General features: G+C 48.2%; 1 protein-coding gene across 1 annotated transcript in view; it reads right to left on the bottom strand.

The window, feature by feature from the left end:
* LOC115134165 (serine/threonine-protein phosphatase 2A regulatory subunit B'' subunit alpha-like) overlaps positions 1 to 17,224 on the bottom strand; it is a 27,263-nt gene extending 10,039 nt beyond the window's left edge. The window contains 7 exon segments of the mRNA XM_065024542.1: positions 414 to 488; positions 1,497 to 1,599; positions 2,719 to 2,822; positions 2,961 to 3,192; positions 3,194 to 3,252; positions 13,503 to 14,176; positions 14,281 to 17,224. Coding sequence (XP_064880614.1) covers positions 414 to 488; positions 1,497 to 1,599; positions 2,719 to 2,822; positions 2,961 to 3,192; positions 3,194 to 3,252; positions 13,503 to 14,176; positions 14,281 to 16,663 — 3,630 coding nt within the window. The 5' untranslated portion in view covers positions 16,664 to 17,224.
* Positions 17,225 to 20,000: the final 2,776 nt, after the last annotated feature.

The following is a 20,000-nucleotide window of genomic DNA, read 5'->3' as shown; positions in this document are numbered from 1 at the left end:
TTTACAACTTCCAGACGGTGTCTGGTTTACAACTTCCAGACGGTGTCTGGTTTACAACTTCCAGACGGTGTCTGTTTTACAACTTCCAGACAGTGTCTGGTTGGAGATGGACTGTGTTGTTTAAATGGAATGTTGGCAGTTAATAAAACATGAAATAATGGAATCATTCCTCTAAAACTGTCTGGCTAACTAACAAAAATACATTGCAGATAAATTCTTCAAATTCATGATTCGACACAATATCTTATCACAGCACTGGAAAACCATGGTTGACCAACTCCCTGACCATCATAAGAAGGTTCATGTTCATTCTAGTATTCTAATTCATAATTCTATGGTAGTGACATACAGTGATCAAATGGTTGCTATAGTAACAACTATGTAATGACTAGGTGATGGATGATGTTACTCACGGTGGTGATGTAACGGGAATGGAATTCTGGGGCATCCTTCAAGAACGTCAGTCCTGGGTGAGTGTCCACTATGTCCTACACACAGAGAGAGAGGAGAGAGGGAGTGAGGGAGCGAGAGAGAGAGAGAGAGAGAGAGAGAGAGAGAGAGAGAGGGGGAGTGTGGGGAGGAGAGATAGAGAGAGAGAGAGAGAGAGAGGGGGAGTGTGGGGAGGAGAGATAGAGAGAGGGAGTGAGGGGAGGGAGAGATAGAGAGAGGGAGTGAGGGGAGGGAGAGATAGAGAGAGGGAGTGAGGGGAGGGAGAGATAGAGAGAGGGAGTGAGGGGGAGGGAGAGAGAAAGAGAGAGAGGGAGTGAGGGGAGGGAGAGATAGAGAGAGAGAGAGAGAGAGAGAGAGAGAGAGGGAGTGTGGGGAGGAGAGATAGAGGGAGTGAGGGGAGGGAGAGATAGAGAGAGGGAGTGAGGGGAGGGAGAGATAGAGAGAGGGAGTGAGGGGAGGAGAGATAGAGAGAGGTAGTGAGGGGAGGGAGAGATAGAGAGAGGGAGTGAGGGGAGGGAGAGATAGAGAGAGGGAGTGAGGGGAGGGAGAGATAGAGAGAGGGAGTGAGGGGAGGGAGAGATAGAGAGCGGGAGTGAGGGGGAGGGAGAGATAGAGAGAGTGAGGGGAGGGAGAGATAGAGAGAGGGAGTGAGGGGGAGGGAGAGATAGAGAGAGGGAGTGAGAGATAAAGAGAGGGAGTGAGGGGGAGGGAGAGAGAGAGGGAGAGATAGAGAGAGGGAGTGAGGGGGAGAGAGAGAGAGGGAGTGAGGGGGAGGGAGAGATAGAGAGAGGGAGTGAGGGGGAGGGAGAGATAGAGAGAGGGAGTGAGGGGGAGGGAAAGAGAGAGAGAGAGGGAGTGAGGGGGAGGGAGAGATAGAGAGAGGGAGTGAGGGGGAGAGAGAGAGAGAGGGAGGAGGGGGAGGGAGAGAGAGGGAGTGAGGGGGAGGGAGAGAGAAATATAACACTATAACATTTCTGAGAGACCTGTGTTTGGGCATCCTCTGCCACCACACCATTTGATTAGCATGAAGATGTCTGCACACACACCTGTAATAAAGGTATAAAGTCCTCCTGGTCCAGGTAGGAACAGCCAGGCTTCGCTAGGAGGTAGATAAACTTAGACGAATCGTCATAGCAACTATGTAACAACCTGAGGGGGGAGAGAGACAGAGAGAAAGAAAGAGATTGTTAACATATGTAATAATATTTCAGATGATTATAGCAGAGGGATATGCTAATTTAATGGGAGGAACATAAAGGACAAATATTAAAGAAATACAAATTAGGAGAGTAGAGGAGAAGAAAAGAGAAGAGAAGAGAGGAGAGGAGAGGAGAGGAGAGGAAAAGAGAAGAGAGGAGAGGAGAGGAGAGGAGAGGAAAAGAGAAGAGAAGAGAAGAGAAGAGAAGAGAGGAGAGGAGAGGAGAGGAGAGGAAAAGAGAAGAGAAGAGAAGAGAGGAGAGGAGAGGAGAGGAAAAGAGAAGAGAAGAGAGGAGAGGAGAGGAGAGGAAAAGAGAAGAGAAGAGAGGAGAGGAAAAGAGAAGAGAAGAGAGGAGAGGAAAAGAGAAGAGAGGAGAGGAGAGGAGAGGAGAGGAGAGGAGAGGAGAGGAGAGGAGAGGAGAGGAGAGGAAAAGAGAAGAGAAGAGAGGAGAGGAGAGGAGAGGAAAAGAGAAGAGAAGAGAGGAGAGGAAAAGAGAAGAGAAGAGAGGAGAGGAAAAGAGAAGAGAAGAGAGGAGAGAGAGGAGAGGAGAGGAAAAGAGAAGAGAAGAGAAGAGAGAGGAGAGGAGAGGAGAGGAGAGGAGAGGGAGAGGAGAGGAGAGGAAAAGAGAAGAGAAGAGAAGAGAAGAGAAGAGAGGAGAGGAGAGGAGAGGAGAGGAAAAGAGAAGAGAAGAGAAGAGAAGAGAAGAGAGGAGAGGAGAGGAGAGGAAAAGAGAAGAGAGGAGAGGAGAGGAGAGGAGAGGAAAAGAGAAGAGAAGAGAAGAGAAGAGAAGAGAAGAGAAGAGAAGAGAGGAGAGGAGAGGAGAGGAGAGGAAAAGAGAAGAGAGGAGAGGAGAGGAGAGGAGAGGAGAGGAGAGGAGAGGAGAGGAGAGGAGAGGAGAGGAAAAGAGAAGAGAAGAGGAAAAGAGAAGAGAAGAGAGGAGAGGAGAGGAGAGGAGAGGAAAAGAGAAGAGAAGAGAAGAGAGGAGAGGAGAGGAGAGGAGAGGAGAGGAAAAGAGAAGAGAAGAGAGGAGAGGAAAAGAGAAGAGAAGAGAGGAGAGGAGTGTTTCTTACTTTCTCCAGGTAGCGATGAAGGAGTGAACAGAGACGAATCCGGTCCTCTCTCCTCCCGCTCCGTTAAACATGGCTGCCTTCCAGTACAGAGGACAGCCGCATGCCTGAAAACAAATACACCCACAACAGGCAGTGAGATGGACAGCTAAACTATTGACAGAAAGGTACTTCTTCACCACCGATGTGTAGCACCCAACCCCGTTTCATATTGTAGTGTGTGTTGGTGTGTGTGTGTGTGTTACCTTAGCGATCTTGCCCATCTCGTAAATATCAGCCTTCTCCTCCTCAAACTCAATGAAGGCTGTCTCTATGGCAGTGATGGCCGCATCGTGGTTGACTTTTGTTGCCCCCGGTAACCCTCGAGGGTAGTAGAAGCGGGGAATGTTGAGGGCAGGGGGAGGAGGAGGAGGAGGGGTGAGGACGACTGGAGTGGGGGGAGGAGAGGGGGAGCGGTGGGGGGAGGAACGGAGGGGGGGGGGAGAGAGGGGCTGGAGGAGGGGTGGCAGATTTCTTATCTTGCTTGTTGGACTGGACCTGGAGAGAGAGAGATTTAAAATCAACCTTTAGTGGCACAATTCAACTTTCATACATAACCAAATCAATACCAATTCCCTCTACTCACACCCCCCACCCCACCAGCCCCACTAACACTGCCTCAGCAGCCATTGAGTTCACTTCCTCAATCGGTTTTCTCCTTGTTTTCCAAATGACCAACTTCACTTACAAGTAGTTTACTAGCCAGTCCCTTGTCTTATTTGCAAGTGTACCTCAGCTTCCCAAATGTACAAGACCCCCCCCCCCTCTCCCCCAATGGACAACAACAATAATGAACAACGACAGACTACCCTATACAAACACATCTGTTGTGACTAGGTGACCAGTCTACCACATGCATACCACCTGAGAGAAATACTGCTGCATGATTCTTTCAGTACCAAAACTAAATGTCTCTGTAGCACATCACATAGGTCTGTTTCAACACCATGAAACAAGGTTCCAGCAATGTGTTGGGTGTCCGAGTTACAGGCCCTATACACTCTGCTGAGCGTCTGTACTGGGTGAGTATCAAGTAGGACAGCTGAACCAGCCCCCTCCCCGCCCCTCACCCCCCTCCCCGCCCCTCACTCCCTCTCACCCCTCCCTGCCCCTCACCCCCTCCCCGCCCCTCACCCACTCACCCCGCCCCTCACCCTCTTCCTCACCCACTCACCCTCCCCGCCCCCTCACCCCCTCCCTCACCCCCTCCCTATTCCTGCCCCCAGGACTATAAATAACACTCTGGTATCTGCCCCAGAATAGCTTGTCTTCAACCAGCATGTATTTGTGTTATTGGTGTGAGAAAAAGTGTGTTTGTGTGTGTCTGTTAAACACCTGCGTGTGTGTGTTTTTAGCACACGTGTGTGCATGTGGGTGTGTGTTTATTGCAGAGGGTGTGTGTGTGTGTGTGTGTGTGTGTGTGTGTGTGTGTGTGTGTGTGTGTGTGTGTGTGTGTGTGTAATGCATCAGTCCAGTCCAGTCCAGTCCAGTCCAGTCCAGTCCAGTCCTGTACTACCAACCTGCGCCTGCAGTTGCTGGAACGTCTTGATTCTCTTCTTGAAGCGCGAGGGCAGTACGAGGTCACAGCCCCGGGAGAGGAAGGCGAGCTCACATCTTAAATCAGGGTCCCCCCGCAGTGTCTCTTTAGACTCCTTGATAAACATGACGTTGATAGGAGAGGATGAAGATGACGATAGGAGAGGATGAAGCTGACGATAGGAGAGGATGAAGATGATAGGAGAGGATGAAGATGGTGATAGGAGAGGATGAAGTTGACGTTGATAGGAGAGGATGAAGATGACGATGAGAGGATGAAGGTGACGTTGATAGGAGAGGATGAAGAGGACGATGAGAGGATGAAGGTGACGATGATAGGAGAGGATGAAAATGCCGTTGATAGGAGAGGATGAAGGTGACGATGATAGGAGAGGATGAAGATGCCGTTGATAGGAGAGGATGAAGGTGACGATGATAGGAGAGGATGAAGGTGACGATGATAGGAGAGGATGAAGGTGACGATGATTACTTTATTGCATCCGTTTCTTAGGTAGCGGTTCAAGTTCAAAGTTCATTCAGATTCCCAGCTGGTGTTGGAGGGTGCAGCAAAACCCCCTGAGAGACAGATGAACCACAGACCGGCCCTGGTGTAGAATTACAGACAGGACTACTAGACAACCAACAGCTCCATGGAGTCTACAGTCTATCTACAGACCACAGCTCTATAATTCTCTCTTCTTTTCAGTTGTTCACTCTCTCCATGCAATGGATTCCAGCTTTCTATTTTGTTTCTTCAAAGTATTTTATTCTCTCCATTCTGTCCAACGGAACGAGGGATGATTCCTTTCACGTATCCAGGAGAACAGATTGAAGGAGACAAGAACACCCAGCAGAGGAAAAGAAAAGAGTAACAGAATATATCGAAAAATTTAAAAAATCCCCCGATGAGAAAAAAAACGAAGGAAGATCCAACTGGACAGTGTTCTGAGTCCACCTGCAGCTAGCTGGTTCTCACTCCATGTCTGCTAGCCTTACACACACACACACACTGTTTCGTAATCAAACTTTCCTGTTGCTTCACTTCCACACAAACACTCTCTAATATTGACAAATACTGTAGACCCACACTCAGACACACCTATATTTTCTCTCTCTCTCTCAGGGTTGAGTCAGGGTTGAGTCAGGGTTGAGTCCGTAGCTTATCCGTGTGTGTGCACTGATATTATCCGTGTGTTAGCTCCTAGCGTATCTTGTAAAACCATAGCGGCGGGCCAGCCGGTGGCTATACGTGGCCCAACAGAGTGCTTCTCTCTGGGGTATAAAAGTTCCCGTCTCCCCTGTGGTTCTCTGGTTCTACGGTCCTTCTGTAGCCTGTCGCTCTGAGAATCAAACTGAGAGACTAACTCTGGGAAATATGAGACAGGCCGAGGTCTGGCTGCGAAACACACACACACAGCACACCGGCTGTCCTGAGCGAAAGGGTAGGGCAGGGGGTTTGATTTTGGTCGTGTTGCATATCCCCGCTCCCCTGCCCCCATCCCTTAGCCTCTCTGGCTAAAGTTAGCCTCAACAGTATTCTGGATGTTCTGAGTGAAGTCTGGACTGGAGGATCGCTCAGCCCCATCTAGTGGCCGTGGCTGTGTATTACCAGGAATCCTCAATGCTGGTCTGCAGTGCTACTGTATGTCTAGCCTGTCAACCAGTGCCCAGTCCACTAACCAAATGGTAAAACATCTGTGGCTACTGGCCTCACCAGGTGCAGCGTAGTTACAGGTAGTGCAGAAGGCTACACGGGGAGAGTCTCACAATCTATAACAGGGGTGACCAATCCTCTTACTACAGAGCTACAGGGCGTGCAGGGCTTTGTTCCAGCCTTGCTCTAACACATCTGATTCAGCTAATCAATGTCCTGATGAACCTCTGACTAACAGAATCAGGTATGTTAGAGCAGGGCTGGAACTAAACGGTGCAGGAAGTTGGAGGAGAGGATTGTTCACACGTACCAGTTGGTAGTAGAACTGAACAGAGCGCTACAGCTGACAGGAGGGGAGAGAGTTACGACAGGAACATCAGACATGAAGTGAATAATCCCACTGTGTGTGTGTGTGTGTGTCTGTTTGTGTGTGTGTGCGCTCACACACACACACACACAAGATTATTTACAAGTGCAGTGTTCTCAAGCCAAGGTCACATCCTTAACACACACACAAACGCGCACACACACACACACACACACACACACACACACACACACACACACACACACACACTGCCACCTCCAAGAGCTGGAGAAGTTCAAATACTTGTAAATAGCACTGTAAGTCTCTCTCTTTGCCTGCATGATTTGCAATGCACATTGTCTCAATGATTCTGTGGCTCACACGACTTTGTTGTGGTTTTCTGTTGCAACTGCTCAGTGCTATTATTAGTAGCTCGGTCCACCATTAGCATTTTTCAAAGCGTCTGTATGTAGCTAAACGGTGCTGGCAGTGGAATCATGCTAAAAGCTATGTGCTATTTGTGACAGATAAAACGTGGGTTGGTTGTTCCTAAAGCACCCCTGCACTTGGTGAGTGTGTGTGTGTAAGCGGACCCTGAACAGATGTCATTGACCCAGCTGCGTGCTCTTTTCCTCACTGACTAACTGACAGGCTTCTCCTCTCATCTCTTCGTCCCTTACCTCCTTCTCTCCTCCGCTTACCTCCTTCTCTCCACCCCTAACCTCCTCTTTTCCTTCGTCTTTTTGTAAAAGAGTGGGGCAGTACAGAAATAGAGAGAAAAGAGGAAAAAAGAGAGTGCTGAAATAGCAGTGGATTTGAGTCCATGTAGCATTGGTACCAGCTTAGACTGGTCCGATAGACCGCCCTAGGCCTCGTCCTTCCCTCTCCTGCCCCCCCTTTTCCTCTCCCCTCCTCTCTCCTCCCTTCTCCTCCCCTCCCCTCTCCTCCCCTCCACTCTCCTCTCCTCCTCTCTCCTCCCCTCTCCTCTCCTCTCCTCTCCTCCCCTCCTCTCCCCTCTCCTCCCCTTCCCTCCTCTCCTCTCCTCTCCTCTCCTTCCCTCCCTCCCCTCCTCTCCTCTCATCTCCTCACCTTCCCGCCTCTCCCTCCTCTCCCCTACTCCCCTCTCCTCTACTCCCCTCCTCTCCTCTCTCCTCCCCTCCCCTCTCCTCCCTCCCCTCTCCTCTCCTCCTCTCTCCTCCCTTCTCCTCCCCTTTCCTCTCCTCCCCTCCTCTCCTCCCCTTCCCTCTTCTCCTCTCCTCCCCTCCTCCCCTCTCCTTCCTTCCCTCCTCTCCTCTCCTCTCCTTCCCTTCCCTCCCCTTCCCTCCCCTCCCCTCCCCTCTCCTCTCCTTCCCTAATCTCTTCACTTTTAAATAAACAATTACTAAAGCCTATAAGTTGTTATTCTTTCAAAGTGGAACCATTATGTGAAATTACAGCAATATTTCAGAGAAAGGTCAGTAAACCTTCAACACATGTACTAAAGCTGGAAGTCCTTTGTCATTGACGTGTGGTGTAAGAAGAGTGTTATAATTAAGTTGGACTGGCTTGTACACTCAAATCAACAATAGTTGGATATTTGTTTTCACAACAACATTTATGAAAGTGCCATAGAATGAACTGCCAGTGTCACTGTGATGTCCTTTATTGTTGTCAAATGGTACAAGGGGTTCGCTTAACTCTATAGGCGTATTTCTGCTGCAGGAACTAGGCAGACTTCACACACACACACACACACACACACACGCACATGAAAATAGGCATGCCAAATGCCATCTCCGTGGTAACGACCCTTGGCTTGGATTGGCTGCATCGGTCGGAATGTTCGCAGGGTGACCGTGCCAACAACGAGGAAACACAGTTCACATCTCTGCTCTATTCCCAGACTCACTTCCTCGCCCAACACACACGCACACACATCCACAGACAACAGGGCACTATGCGTCTGAGTTGGAAGCTGACCAGACCCAGTAGTTAACACATAACACAGACTATTTCAGAAACCTGTCAGAGTGCACTGTAACATATATTCTCTCTCTCTCTCTCTCTCTCTCTCTCTCTCTCTCTCTCTCACTCACTGCAGTACCCCTCTCCTCCAGCAGACCTCTTGTACTACAGTACCCCTCTCTTCCAGCAGACCTCTTGTACTGCAGTACCCCTCTCCTCCAGCAGACCTCTTGTACTGCAGTACCCCTCTCCTCCAGGAGATGGAGGCAAAGCTCCTAGATGAAGCAGGTGGAGGATGAAGTCGCCCCTGGTGAATGTCTCCTGTTTAACTCTGTATGTTAACAGCAGAAACTACATGGCAGCAGAGAGCTGCAGGTCACACACACACACACACACACACACACACACACACAACAAATGTAGGAAGTTGTGTATACAGACAATGGTTACTAAGGTGACCTCAGCTATAAGAGAGTGCATAGAGTGTGCAGTGTGCAGTGTGCAGTGTGCAGTGTGTGCAGAGTGTGTAGAGGAATGTGATGGCATCAAGTGTAGTTCTTCAGATCTCTCGTATGTTGTTCTCTATTCTCTCTCTCTTTCTATGTGTGTGTGTAGGGGGGGAATATTGTTTGGACAATATCCTAGCCTGCACTGGGAGTGGTGTATGATGTCACCATGGGACTGGAGGCTACGTGTGTGTGTGTGTGTGTGTGTGTGTGTGTGTGTGTGTGTGTGTGTGTGTGTGTGTGTGTGGCTAACCTTGGAGGCTATTGTCAGTGTTGGAAACTCCTTACACACAGAAACACTGACTCCATGAGTCCAAGGTGTGTCTGTGTGTGTATTTGTGTGTTAGAGAGGGAAGTAGATGGAAAGTGGGGTGGGGGGGGGGGGGGTTCTCTCACCACTTGGCTGAGCTTCCTGCTGTGACCTCATTTCCTGTGGAAGCATTCAGGAGGTGATGTCATTAAGTACCGACCCCAAGACAACAACCCCTGCTGTTTACCCCTCCATTCATCTTGTCGACCTCTTCTCAGTAACTTGGCCACTCATTCACTCCCCCATGGGGAATTTAAAACCCAAAGCCTGGCTTCGTCCCGAATGGCACCCTAGTGCCTAGGGCCCTGGTCAAGGGAATAGGGTGCCATTTGAAATGCAGTCACTGTAGAAGGGTAGGAGGAGGGTTGGCTATGCCTCATTTCTGTTCTGGGCTCCAAATGGCTAGTCTGCTGTCTGTTCTGCTAGTCTTGTCTTGCTCTCTGCTCTGTGTTCGACTGGCATTGGATTTATCTAGCCTGGCATCCTGGTCTCCATGGTGATTAATGGGAACACTCTGACAGGTGCAGAAAGGCCTATATTACTCTGTCAGCACACACACACACACACACACACACACACACACACACACACACACACACACACAGCTATTCCTAAACTCAGCTGTGACCAAACAGTAGCAATGGGTCAGCCTACCCTTTGGCGACACACACACAGAGTCCATTTACACTGTGGCGACACACACACACACAGGGTCCGTTTACACTGTGGCGACACACACACACACAGGGTCCGTTTACACTGTGGCGACAGTGAGTCTGTTAGCAAGATGCCGTAGTAGACAGATTTAGGTCCCCATCACACCTCTATCTGTCAGCCTGGTGTGTGTGTGTGTGTGTGTGTGTGTGTGTGTGTGTGTGTACTTGGTAACAACACCATTAACATTCCCAATGCCAACAGCCCCCACCCTCTCCCGCTGTGCTCCAATCAGCACCTCACACACACACACATACACACATACACACACACACACATTCTGCCTGTGACACTGCAACAACAGAGACTGGTCCCAAAATAACACTTCAACCAATCAGAGAGGAGAGCCTGTGAGTGGACCACTTCATCTACATTCCTCTCTCTCTCTCTCTCTCTCTCTCTCTCTCCTTGTCATCCCTCCATCTCTCTTTCCGTCTACCTCTCCTGTCTGTTGATTGACCATGCGGTGTAACCTTACTCCATGTTGATATGTAGGCCACATACAGGGCCTTCAGGAAGTGTTCACACCCCTTGACTTTCTCCACATTTTGTTGTGTTACAGCCTGAATTTAAAATGTATTAAATGTAGATGTTTGTGTCACCGGTCTACACATAATACCCCATAATGTCAAAGTGGAATGATGTTTTTAGACATTTTGACAAATGAATTAAACAGGAAAGTCACTCAGTTGCCAGAGAGGAAGGAAACTGCTCTGGGATTTCACCATGAGGCCAAATGGTGACTTTAAAACAGTTAGAGTATGATGGCTGTGATAGGAGAAGACTGAGGATGGATCAACAACGTTGTATTTACTCCACAATACTAACCTAATTGACTGAGTGAAAAGAAGGAAGCCTGTACAGAATACAAATATTCCAAAACATGCGTCCTGTTTGCAACACGGCACTGAATAAAGTAAAACTTTAAAAATGTGGCAAAGAAATTAAAGATTTGTATTCAGGACATAAAGTTATGTTTGAGCAAATCCAACGCAACACACCACTGAGTATCACTCTTCATATTTTCAAGAATGGTGGTGAGTGCATCATATTATTGGTTTGCTTGTTATTATCAGGAAACAGAATATATCTAAGCACAGGCAAAGAGGAACACCTGGTTCAGTCTGCTTTCCAACAGATACCGGGAGACAAATTCACCTTTCAGCAGGACAATAACCTAAAACACAAGACCAAATCTACACTACAGTTGTTTACCAAGACGGCATTGAATGTTCCTGAGTGGCCTGGTTACAGTTATGACTTGGCTTGAAAATCTATGGCCAGACCTGAAAACGTCTGTCTAGCAATGATCATCAACCAACTTGACAGAGCTTGAAGAACTTTAAAAAGAATCATGTGCAAATATTGTACAATCCAGGTGTACAAAGCTCTCAGAGACTTACCCAGAAAGAGTCACTGCTATAATCACTGCCGAAGGTGATTCCAACAGGTATTGGTGTGAATACTTATGTCAATTAGGTATTTCTGTATTTCATTTACAATAAATATGCTAAAATGTTTCACTTTGTCATTATGTGGTATTGTGTGTAGATGGGTGAGCAAAAAATCTATTTGATGAATTTCAAATTCAGGCTGTAACACAACAAAATGTGGAATAAGTCAAGGGGTGTGAATACTTTCTGAAGGCTCTGTATTTATGACATTACCAGCACAAAACCCTAAACTACCCCAAACATTCCAGAGGAGAGAGCTGGCCACCACTTTGTCTCCACCTCTTCCTTTCTCTCTCTCTCTCTCCCTCTCTCTCTGCCTCTCCCTCTCTCTCTGCCTCTCCCTCTCTCTCTGCCTCTCTCTCTCTCTCTGCCTCTCTCTCTCTCTGCCTCTCTGCCTCCCTTTCTCTCTCTGCCTCCCAAAATCTATTTCTCTCTCTCTCAGCTAGAACATATACACATATCCAACCAGCAATGCATCTCTCAACTAGAGGTCGACCGATTAATCGGAATGGCCGATTAATTAGGGCCGATTTCAAGTTTTCATAACAATTTGAAATGGGTATTTTTGGACACCGATTTCTTGTTACAACTTTATTTAATCTTTATTTAACTAGGCAAGTCAGTTAAGAACACATTCTTATTTTCAATGACGGCCTAGGAACGGTGGGTTAACTGCCTCGTTCAGGGTTCAGAACGACAGATTTTCACCTTGTCAGCTCGGGGGATTCAATCTTGCAACCTTACAGTTAACTAGTCCAATGCTCTAACCACCTGCCTCTCGTTGCACTCCACAAGTAGACTGCCTGCGCGAATGCAGTAAGCCAAGGTAAGTTGCTAGCTAGCATTAAACTAATCTTATAAAAAACAATCAATCATAATCACTAGTTAACTACACATGGTTGATGATATTACTAGTTTATCTGGCGTGTCCTGCGTTGCATATAATCGATGCGGTGCTGTCGTTGCTCCAATGTGTACCTAACCATAAACATCAATGCATTTCTTAAAATCAATACACAGAAGTATATATTTTTAAACCTGCATATTTAGCTAAAAGAAATCCAGGTTAGCAGGCAATATTAACCAGGTGAAATTGTGTCACTTCACTTGCCTTCATTGCATGCAGAGTCAGGGTATATGCAACAGTTTGGGCCGCCTGGCTCGTTGCGAACTAATTTGCCAGAATTGTACATAATTATGACATAACATTGAAGGTTGTGCAATGTAATTGGAATATTTAGACTTAAGGATGCCACCCGTTAGATAAAATACAGAACGGATCCGTATTTCACTGAAAGAATGAACGTCTTGTTTTCGAGATGATAGTTTCGGATTCGACCATATTAATGACCAAAGGCTTGTATTTCGGTGTGTTATCATGTTATAATTAAGTCTATGATTTGATGGAGCAGTCTGACTGAGTGATGGTAGGCAAGAGCAGGCTCGTAAGCATTCATTCAAACAGCACTTTCGTGCGTTTTGCCAGCAGCTGTTGATGACTTCACGCCTATCAACTCCCGAGATGAGGCTGGTGTAACCGATGTGAAATGACTAGCTAGTTAGCGGGGTGCGTGCTAATAGCGTTTCAAACGTCACTCGCTCTGAGACTTGGAGTAGTTGTTCCCCTTGCTCTGCATGGGTAATGCTGCTTCGAGGGTGGCTGTTGTCGTTGTGTTCCTGGTTCGAGCCCAGGTAGGGGCAAGGAGAGGGACGGAAGCTATACTGTTAGACTGGCAATACTAAAGTGCCTATAAGAACATCCAATAGTCAAAGGTATATGAAATACAAATGGTATAGAGAGAAATAGTCCTATAATTCCTATGATAACTACAACCTAAAACTTCTTACCTGGGAATATTGAAGACTCATATGTTCTGAGCAAGGAACTGAAACGTTAGCTTTCTTACATGGCACATATTGCACTTTTACTTTCTTCTCCAACACTTTGTTTTTGGAATTATTTAAACCAAATTGAACATGTTTCATTATTTATTTGAGGCTAAATTGATTATATTGATGTATTATATTAAGTTAAAATAAGTGTTCATTCAGTATTGTTGTAATTGTCATCATTACAAATACATTTTAAAAAATTGGCTGATTAATCAGTATCGTTTTTTTTGGGTCCTCCAATAATCGGTATCGGTGTTGAAAAATCATAATCGGTCGACCTCTACTCTCAACTAGAACATATACACATATCCAACCAGCAATACAACTCTCAACTAGAACACAGAGAAAGTAGTCTTCTTCAGCAGCAATAGTGTCAGAGGAAGAGGCACACGCACACACGCACACACGCACGCCGGTCAGTGGTACTCACTCTGATCACCTCAGGCGTCTGCTGGATGAGCAGCGTCGAGCCGATGTCTCTCAGGGCAACCACATCGCTAGGGGCAACCGGGTGTCTCACGGCAACAGGAGGAGCAGCGATGGTTGCAACAGGTGCCTCTCCAGGTGTGGGTGTAGGGGGCGGGACAGGGGAGGGTGGAGGGGTGGCCGTGGTGGTAAGTACAGCTGTCAGGTCAGCTACAGGTGGATGTTGACGTCCAGCGGCTGCTTCTGAAGGTACGACTGTAGTTGGTGGAAGAGGTGTGGGTAGGGCAGAAGGTGTAGCTTGGTCTGTGGCGACAGACTCTGCTAGGGTTGTGGGGATAGGGGCAGGGACAGGTGTGGGAGCTGTAGAGACAGACTCTGCTAGTGTTGTGGGGATAGGGGCAGGGACAGGTGTGGGAGCTGTAGAGACAGACTCTGCTAGGGTTGTGGGGATAGGGGCAGGGACAGGTGTGGGAGCTGTAGAGACAGACTCTGCTAGGGTTGTGGGGATAGGGGCAGGGACAGGTGTGGGAGCTGTAGAGACAGACTCTGCTAGGGTTGTGGGGATAGGGGCAGGGACAGGTGTGGGAGCTGTAGAGACAGGTAGGGCCGTAGGAACAGGTCCATCTGTAAGTCTGGGTGCAGGTGTTGGTGTGGAGGCAGACACATGTACAGGTCCATCTGTAGGTAAAGGCACAGTTCAGTTCACATACATACATAGAACGAAGAACCGTGCAACATATACACAATACCGTAAATAGGAATAGATGGACACGGACAGTCACCTTGCCCAGCGGGTGGAGATCCAGGTAGTTTGGCCTGCGTCAGAGTGTCAGTCTTGGCTGCAGTAGCCAGAGTGTCCTGTAGGAGTCTCATCACCTCCTTCTCTTTGCTCTGAGCCCCAGTCTTCCCAGTGTTCCCAGGACTACCCCCAGAGTCCACCAGCTCCTGGGCAAAGCTCTCAATGCTCTCCAGGATCCTCAGCAGCAGGGCCCCATCCTCCTCATCTCCCAGCCCCACCATGCTGCCCTCTGCCTGGGGAAGAGGAGCAGGCGAGCTGGGGGTCGACCTGGCCTGGGCGTTAGCGGTTAGGTGGCTAACAGGAACAGACCTTTGAGCCTGGGGGTTGATTTGGGTTTGTGTCTGGAGACAGGGTTGGGTTTGTGGGGAGGTGTTCCCCTGTCCTGTCCCCCTCTGTCTGGTCTTAACGGGGAGAGGGGGCTCCGCCTCTCTTTCTCTCTCTCCCTCTCTGACTCGGTCTCTCTCCCGACCCATGCTCTGCGACAGACACTCCAAGTCCATCAGAAGCCTGTCGATGTCGTCGTCTCTATGAGTGACAGGAGGAGTGTGTTCGGAGGTTGGGGGGCAGGTGAGGTCTTCACCAGCAGACTGGAGTGTGTGTGTAACGTGTACGTGTGACAGATTGGGGCTGAGGTGTGTGTGCGCGGAGCTGGGTGGTGTGTGTGGACTAAAAGCTGTCCCGTTCCGACTGTGAGTGTGTGTGAGGCTTCTGGTCGGGGTGTGTGAGTGTGTGTGTCTGGAAGCCCTGTTCAGCCCCCTTCCCAGGTCTGCGTCCTCTTCAATGAAGAGAGCCTCCATGGGGGAGATGGACGGAGTGTGTGTGCGCTCTGACGGAGTGTGCGTTTGCAAGGAAGGTGTGTGTGCCTGGGATGGAGGGGTAGAAATAGACAACGTGTGTGTGTGCGGTGAGGGAGAGTGTGTGTGTGACAGAGTGTGTGTGTGCTGCATCCCGTTGGTCTGAAGCTTATGTCTCCCTGCTGTCTCAGGCGTAGTGGACAAAGAGAGAGAAGAGTCTGGAGCGAGTGACGAGGGTGGCAGTATATCCCTGCTCTTGGGTAAAGGAGGGTTCTGAACAACGTCCTCATACCGTGGCGGTTGATCATTCCCAAATATGGGTGAGAAGGGGACAGCAGCTTGCTGCAGCATATGGAGACTACTAACCAGCTCGGCCAACTCGCTATGACCTCCAATCCCTGACCCTTGACCTCCAGCCCCTAACCCTAACCCAGCCCCCTCCAGCTCTAGAGGCAGTTTCCTCAGATAGGAGCTCAGTCTGGTCATCACAGCTCTGTAGATGCTCTCTGGACTGGCTCCCCCATCCTCCCCTCCCCCGGGACTCTTCCTACTGATACACTGCTTGATGATGTCAGTACATTTCTTCAAGTCCTCTGAACACTTGACCAGAATGTCCAGACAGGCCCGTATGTCTTCCCCCCCTGCTCCTCCCACTCCTCCCTCCTCCCCTGCACGGGTCTTCTCCAGTAACCGGGCGATGAGGGACTCGTCGGCTAATGAGCTGAGGTAGAGAGACGCCACTGTGTTTAGCCCCGCCTCCAAGGAACCAGAGCAGGCGCTGGATAGGCTACTGGTGGACCCGCCCCCAGCCCTGGAGACACTGGATAGGCTGGTTGTGGATAGAGACTCGCCCCCAGCGGTGATGCTAGCAGGCGATAGGCCTTTGAGCACCTTGGTGGTGTCGCTGAAAGGAGGCAGGTTCTCATCATTGGTGTTTCCATTTCCGGTAATAGTCCCATTCCCCGTTCCTCCGACGTTCCCGGTGAAGTGTCCGTAGACGATGTCGAGGTCCGTTGACCGACGGCTGTACGAGTCCGGCCTGACCTTGCGACCTTTCCTGAAGGTCACGTGACTGGTGGAGAGGCGGAGCTTCTCGAAGGAGAACTCTTTGAGTTTGCCACTGGCCAGGTTGATGGCTTCTCCTGTGATGTCCTTCAGACTGGCAGAGCTCTGGAGAGGCCGGTCAGGACCAGAGCTGGTAGTAGTGGTGGTAGTGTTGGCCTTCTTACCTCGCCATGGAGGACTGTCCTCCCCCACCACACCATACACACTGTTAGGATCATTTGGAACACCACTACCCCCATTACAGCCGGTCATACTAAGTTTAGAGCTGTTGGGGATTTGGTGAGGAGAGTTAGCGTTTCGGGTCAGGTTGTGTGTGAATGTGTGTGAGGGGGCGGTCAGCAGCTCGGAGCAGGTGCTGCGATGGGCAACAGTACAGTCCAGTCCCTGGGACAGCGCCCCACATGACCCGGAGCAGTAGTGCACCGCGTGACTCTGAGCCCGACGGTCCACCACCACGCTGCTGTAGCAACTAACACTGCTCACTACCACGCGATAGGCTGCTGCCATGGTTACCGCTCAGTTGATGCCTGGTTACCGCTTGGTTACCAAGGTTACAAAGCAGTCTCAACTACTGCACGGGAAAAAAAACATATAGGAAAAAAACACAACATGTGAAAAAAATCCAAGGCCAAAATAGTTATTGTTTAAATCCCTTCAGATGAGTGGAGGCAGTTTCAGATCCACAGAGTCAACTAAACAGCCTCCTTAAAATCCACACCAGACAGATTTGAAACTTCAAATTCATTTAGAAAAAATAGACACATTTCCACACAGAAAAACGTCCACATAAAAAACTGAAATATTCCTTCAGATCAGAAGAAGAAAAGGTCAATCCATGTTGTAATCACAGGATCCATTAGTCAGGATTCATTTGATTTTCACCTCTGTCTAAACACTGTCTTCTCAGAGGTCCTCATCTCTCCAAAGGAACTCCAGGGGCCTGGTCTAACCCCCGATCAGGGTTCACCGTCCTGGGCTTGGAAACTCACCCAGGCCCCCTCTCCTTTTGTCCTTCTCTCTCCATTTCTCTCTTCTATCCCCCTCTCCTTCTCTCCACTTCTATCCCCCTCTCCTTCTCTCCACTTCTATCCCCCTCTCCTTCTCTCCACTTCTATCCCCCTCTCCACTTCTATCCCCCTCTCCTTCTCTCCACTTCTATCCCCCTCTCCTTCTCCCCACTTCTATCCCCCTCTCCACTTCTATCCCCCTCTCCTTCTCTCCACTTCTATCCCCCTCTCCACTTCTATCCCCCTCTCCTTCTCTCCACTTCTATCCCCCTCTCCTTCTCTCCCTCTCTCTGCCTCTCGTTCGTAAAATAACTGCAGTCCACTCTAACCACAGCTGCCTTGATGTGATTCACAGATGGTCGGCTCTCTCTCTCTCTCTCCCTCCCTCCCTCCTTCCGTCCTGTGCTGTCAAGCTGCTCTCAGAGTGTTTCTGATGGGAGGACACCACCTGTGAGTTGACAGAAAAGGGGGAGTGAGGTGGAAGGAGGGAGAGAAAGAAGGAAGGAGAGAAAAATATAGCATTCAATCATTTAGACAGTCACCCTGTAGCAAATTATTTTTCTCTGTGTGTGTGTGTGGGTGGGGGTGGGGTGTGTGTGTGTGTGTGTGTGTTGTCAGCCCTCCAGCTATCCTCCAGATGACAGTATATATGAGGGACCTTAGTCCTTTATCATCAAAGAGTACAACACCGCATGTGTACTTCCTGACACACACACACACACACACACAAACACACACGACACGCTGGTTCCCGATCAAAAAGAGCGGAAGAAACTACAGAGCGCAGAGGAGAGAAGAAAATGATGGTGAAAGTATTATGTATAATGGTGAGACCAGACTGGCTTGTTGATTTGACCTTTATCCGTGGTTTCTAGGGATGGGGGGGGGGGGGGGGGATATTTACATATCTCATTATTATTTTTATATTGATACTTTGACTCAAAGTATAGATACAGTGCCTTGCGAAAGTATTCGGCCCCCTTGAACTTTGCGACCTTTTGCCACATTTCAGGCTTCAAACATAAAGATATAAAACTGTATTTTTTTGTGAAGAATCAACAACAAGTTGGACACAATCATGAAGTGGAACGACATTTATTGGATATTTCAAACATTTTTAACAAATCAAAAACTGAAAAATTGGGTGTGCAAAATTATTCAGCCCCTTTACTTTCAGTGCAGCAAACTCTCTCCAGAAGTTCAGTGAGGATCTCTGAATGATCCAATGTTGACCTAAATGACTAATGATGATAAATACAATCCACCTGTGTGTAATCAAGTCTCCGTATAAATGCACCTGCACTGTGATAGTCTCAGAGGTCCGTTAAAAGCGCAGAGAGCATCATGAAGAACAAGGAACACACCAGGCAGGTCCGAGATACTGTTGTGAAGAAGTTTAAAGCCGGATTTGGATACAAAAAGATTTCCCAAGCTTTAAACATCCCAAGGAGCACTGTGCAAGCGATAATATTGAAATGGAAGGAGTATCAGACCACTGCAAATCTACCAAGACCTGGCCATCCCTCTAAACTTTCAGCTCATACAAGGAGAAGACTGATCAGAGATGCAGCCAAGAGGCATGATCACTCTGGATGAACTGCAGAGATCTACAGCTGAGGTGGGAGACTCTGTCCATAGGACAACAATCAGTCGTATATTGCACAAATCTGGCCTTTATGGAAGAGTGGCAAGAAGAAAGCCATTTCTTAAAGATATCCATAAAAAGTGTCGTTTAAAGTTTGCCACAAGCCACCTGGGAGACACACCAAACATGTGGAAGAAGGTGCTCTGGTCAGATGAAACCAAAATTGAACTTTTTGTCAACAATGCAAAACGTTATGTTTGGCGTAAAAGCAACACAGCTCATCACCCTGAACACACCATCCCCACTGTCAAACATGGTGGTGGCAGCATCATGGTTTGGGCCTGCTTTTCTTCAGCAGGGGCCGGAGAAGATGGTTAAAATTGATGGGAAGATGGATGGAGCCAAATACAGGACCATTCTGGAAGAAAACCTGATGTAGTCTGCAAAAGACCTGAGACTGGGACGGAGATTTGTCTTCCAACAAGACAATGATCCAAAACATAAAGCAAAATCTACAATGGAATGGTTCAAAAATAAACATATCCAGGTGTTAGAATGGCCAAGTCAAAGTCCAGACCTGAATCCAATCGAGAATCTGTGGAAAGAACTGAAAACTGCTATTCACAAATGCTCTCCATCCAACCTCACTGAGCTCGAGCTGTTTTTGCAAGGAGGAATGGGAAAAAATTTCAGTCTCTCGATGTGCAAAACTGATAGAGACATACCCCAAGCGACTTACAGCTGTAATCGCAGCAAAAGGTGGCGCTACAAAGTATTAACTTAATAAGGGGGCTGAATAATTTTGCATGCCCAATTTTTCAGTTTTTGATTTGTTAAAAAAGTTTGAAATATCCATGTCGTTCCACTTCATGATTGTGTCCCACTTGTTGATTCTTCACAAAAAAATACAGTTTTATATCTTTATGTTTGAAGCCTGAAATGTGGCAAAAGGTCGCAAAGTTCAAGGGGGCCGAATACTTTCGCAAGGCACTGTATATAGATATATATTTGAAAATATTTGCAAGGCAGTGTTAGCTGGCACTAGTCGGCTGTACCTACGCCAAAACTCTGGACATTTCTCATCCTATAGCTTGTTCTTAATCTTCTTTTAAAATAGTGCTTTTATTTCCATGACGCATGACAATACATTTTCTCGTCGCTCTGCAGCAGACATGCAGGCATATGGTGAGCAAAAAGTTTGGAACATCAAATCGCAATAAAACCGCAGTATCGAATCGCAATACACATCGTA

The sequence above is a fragment of the Oncorhynchus nerka genome, linkage group LG2 (genome assembly GCF_034236695.1).
Source record: "Oncorhynchus nerka isolate Pitt River linkage group LG2, Oner_Uvic_2.0, whole genome shotgun sequence".
Taxonomy (NCBI): domain Eukaryota; kingdom Metazoa; phylum Chordata; class Actinopteri; order Salmoniformes; family Salmonidae; genus Oncorhynchus; species Oncorhynchus nerka.
The sequence above is the reverse complement of the archived record's forward strand: the minus strand, read 5'-3'. Positions and strand labels throughout refer to the sequence as shown.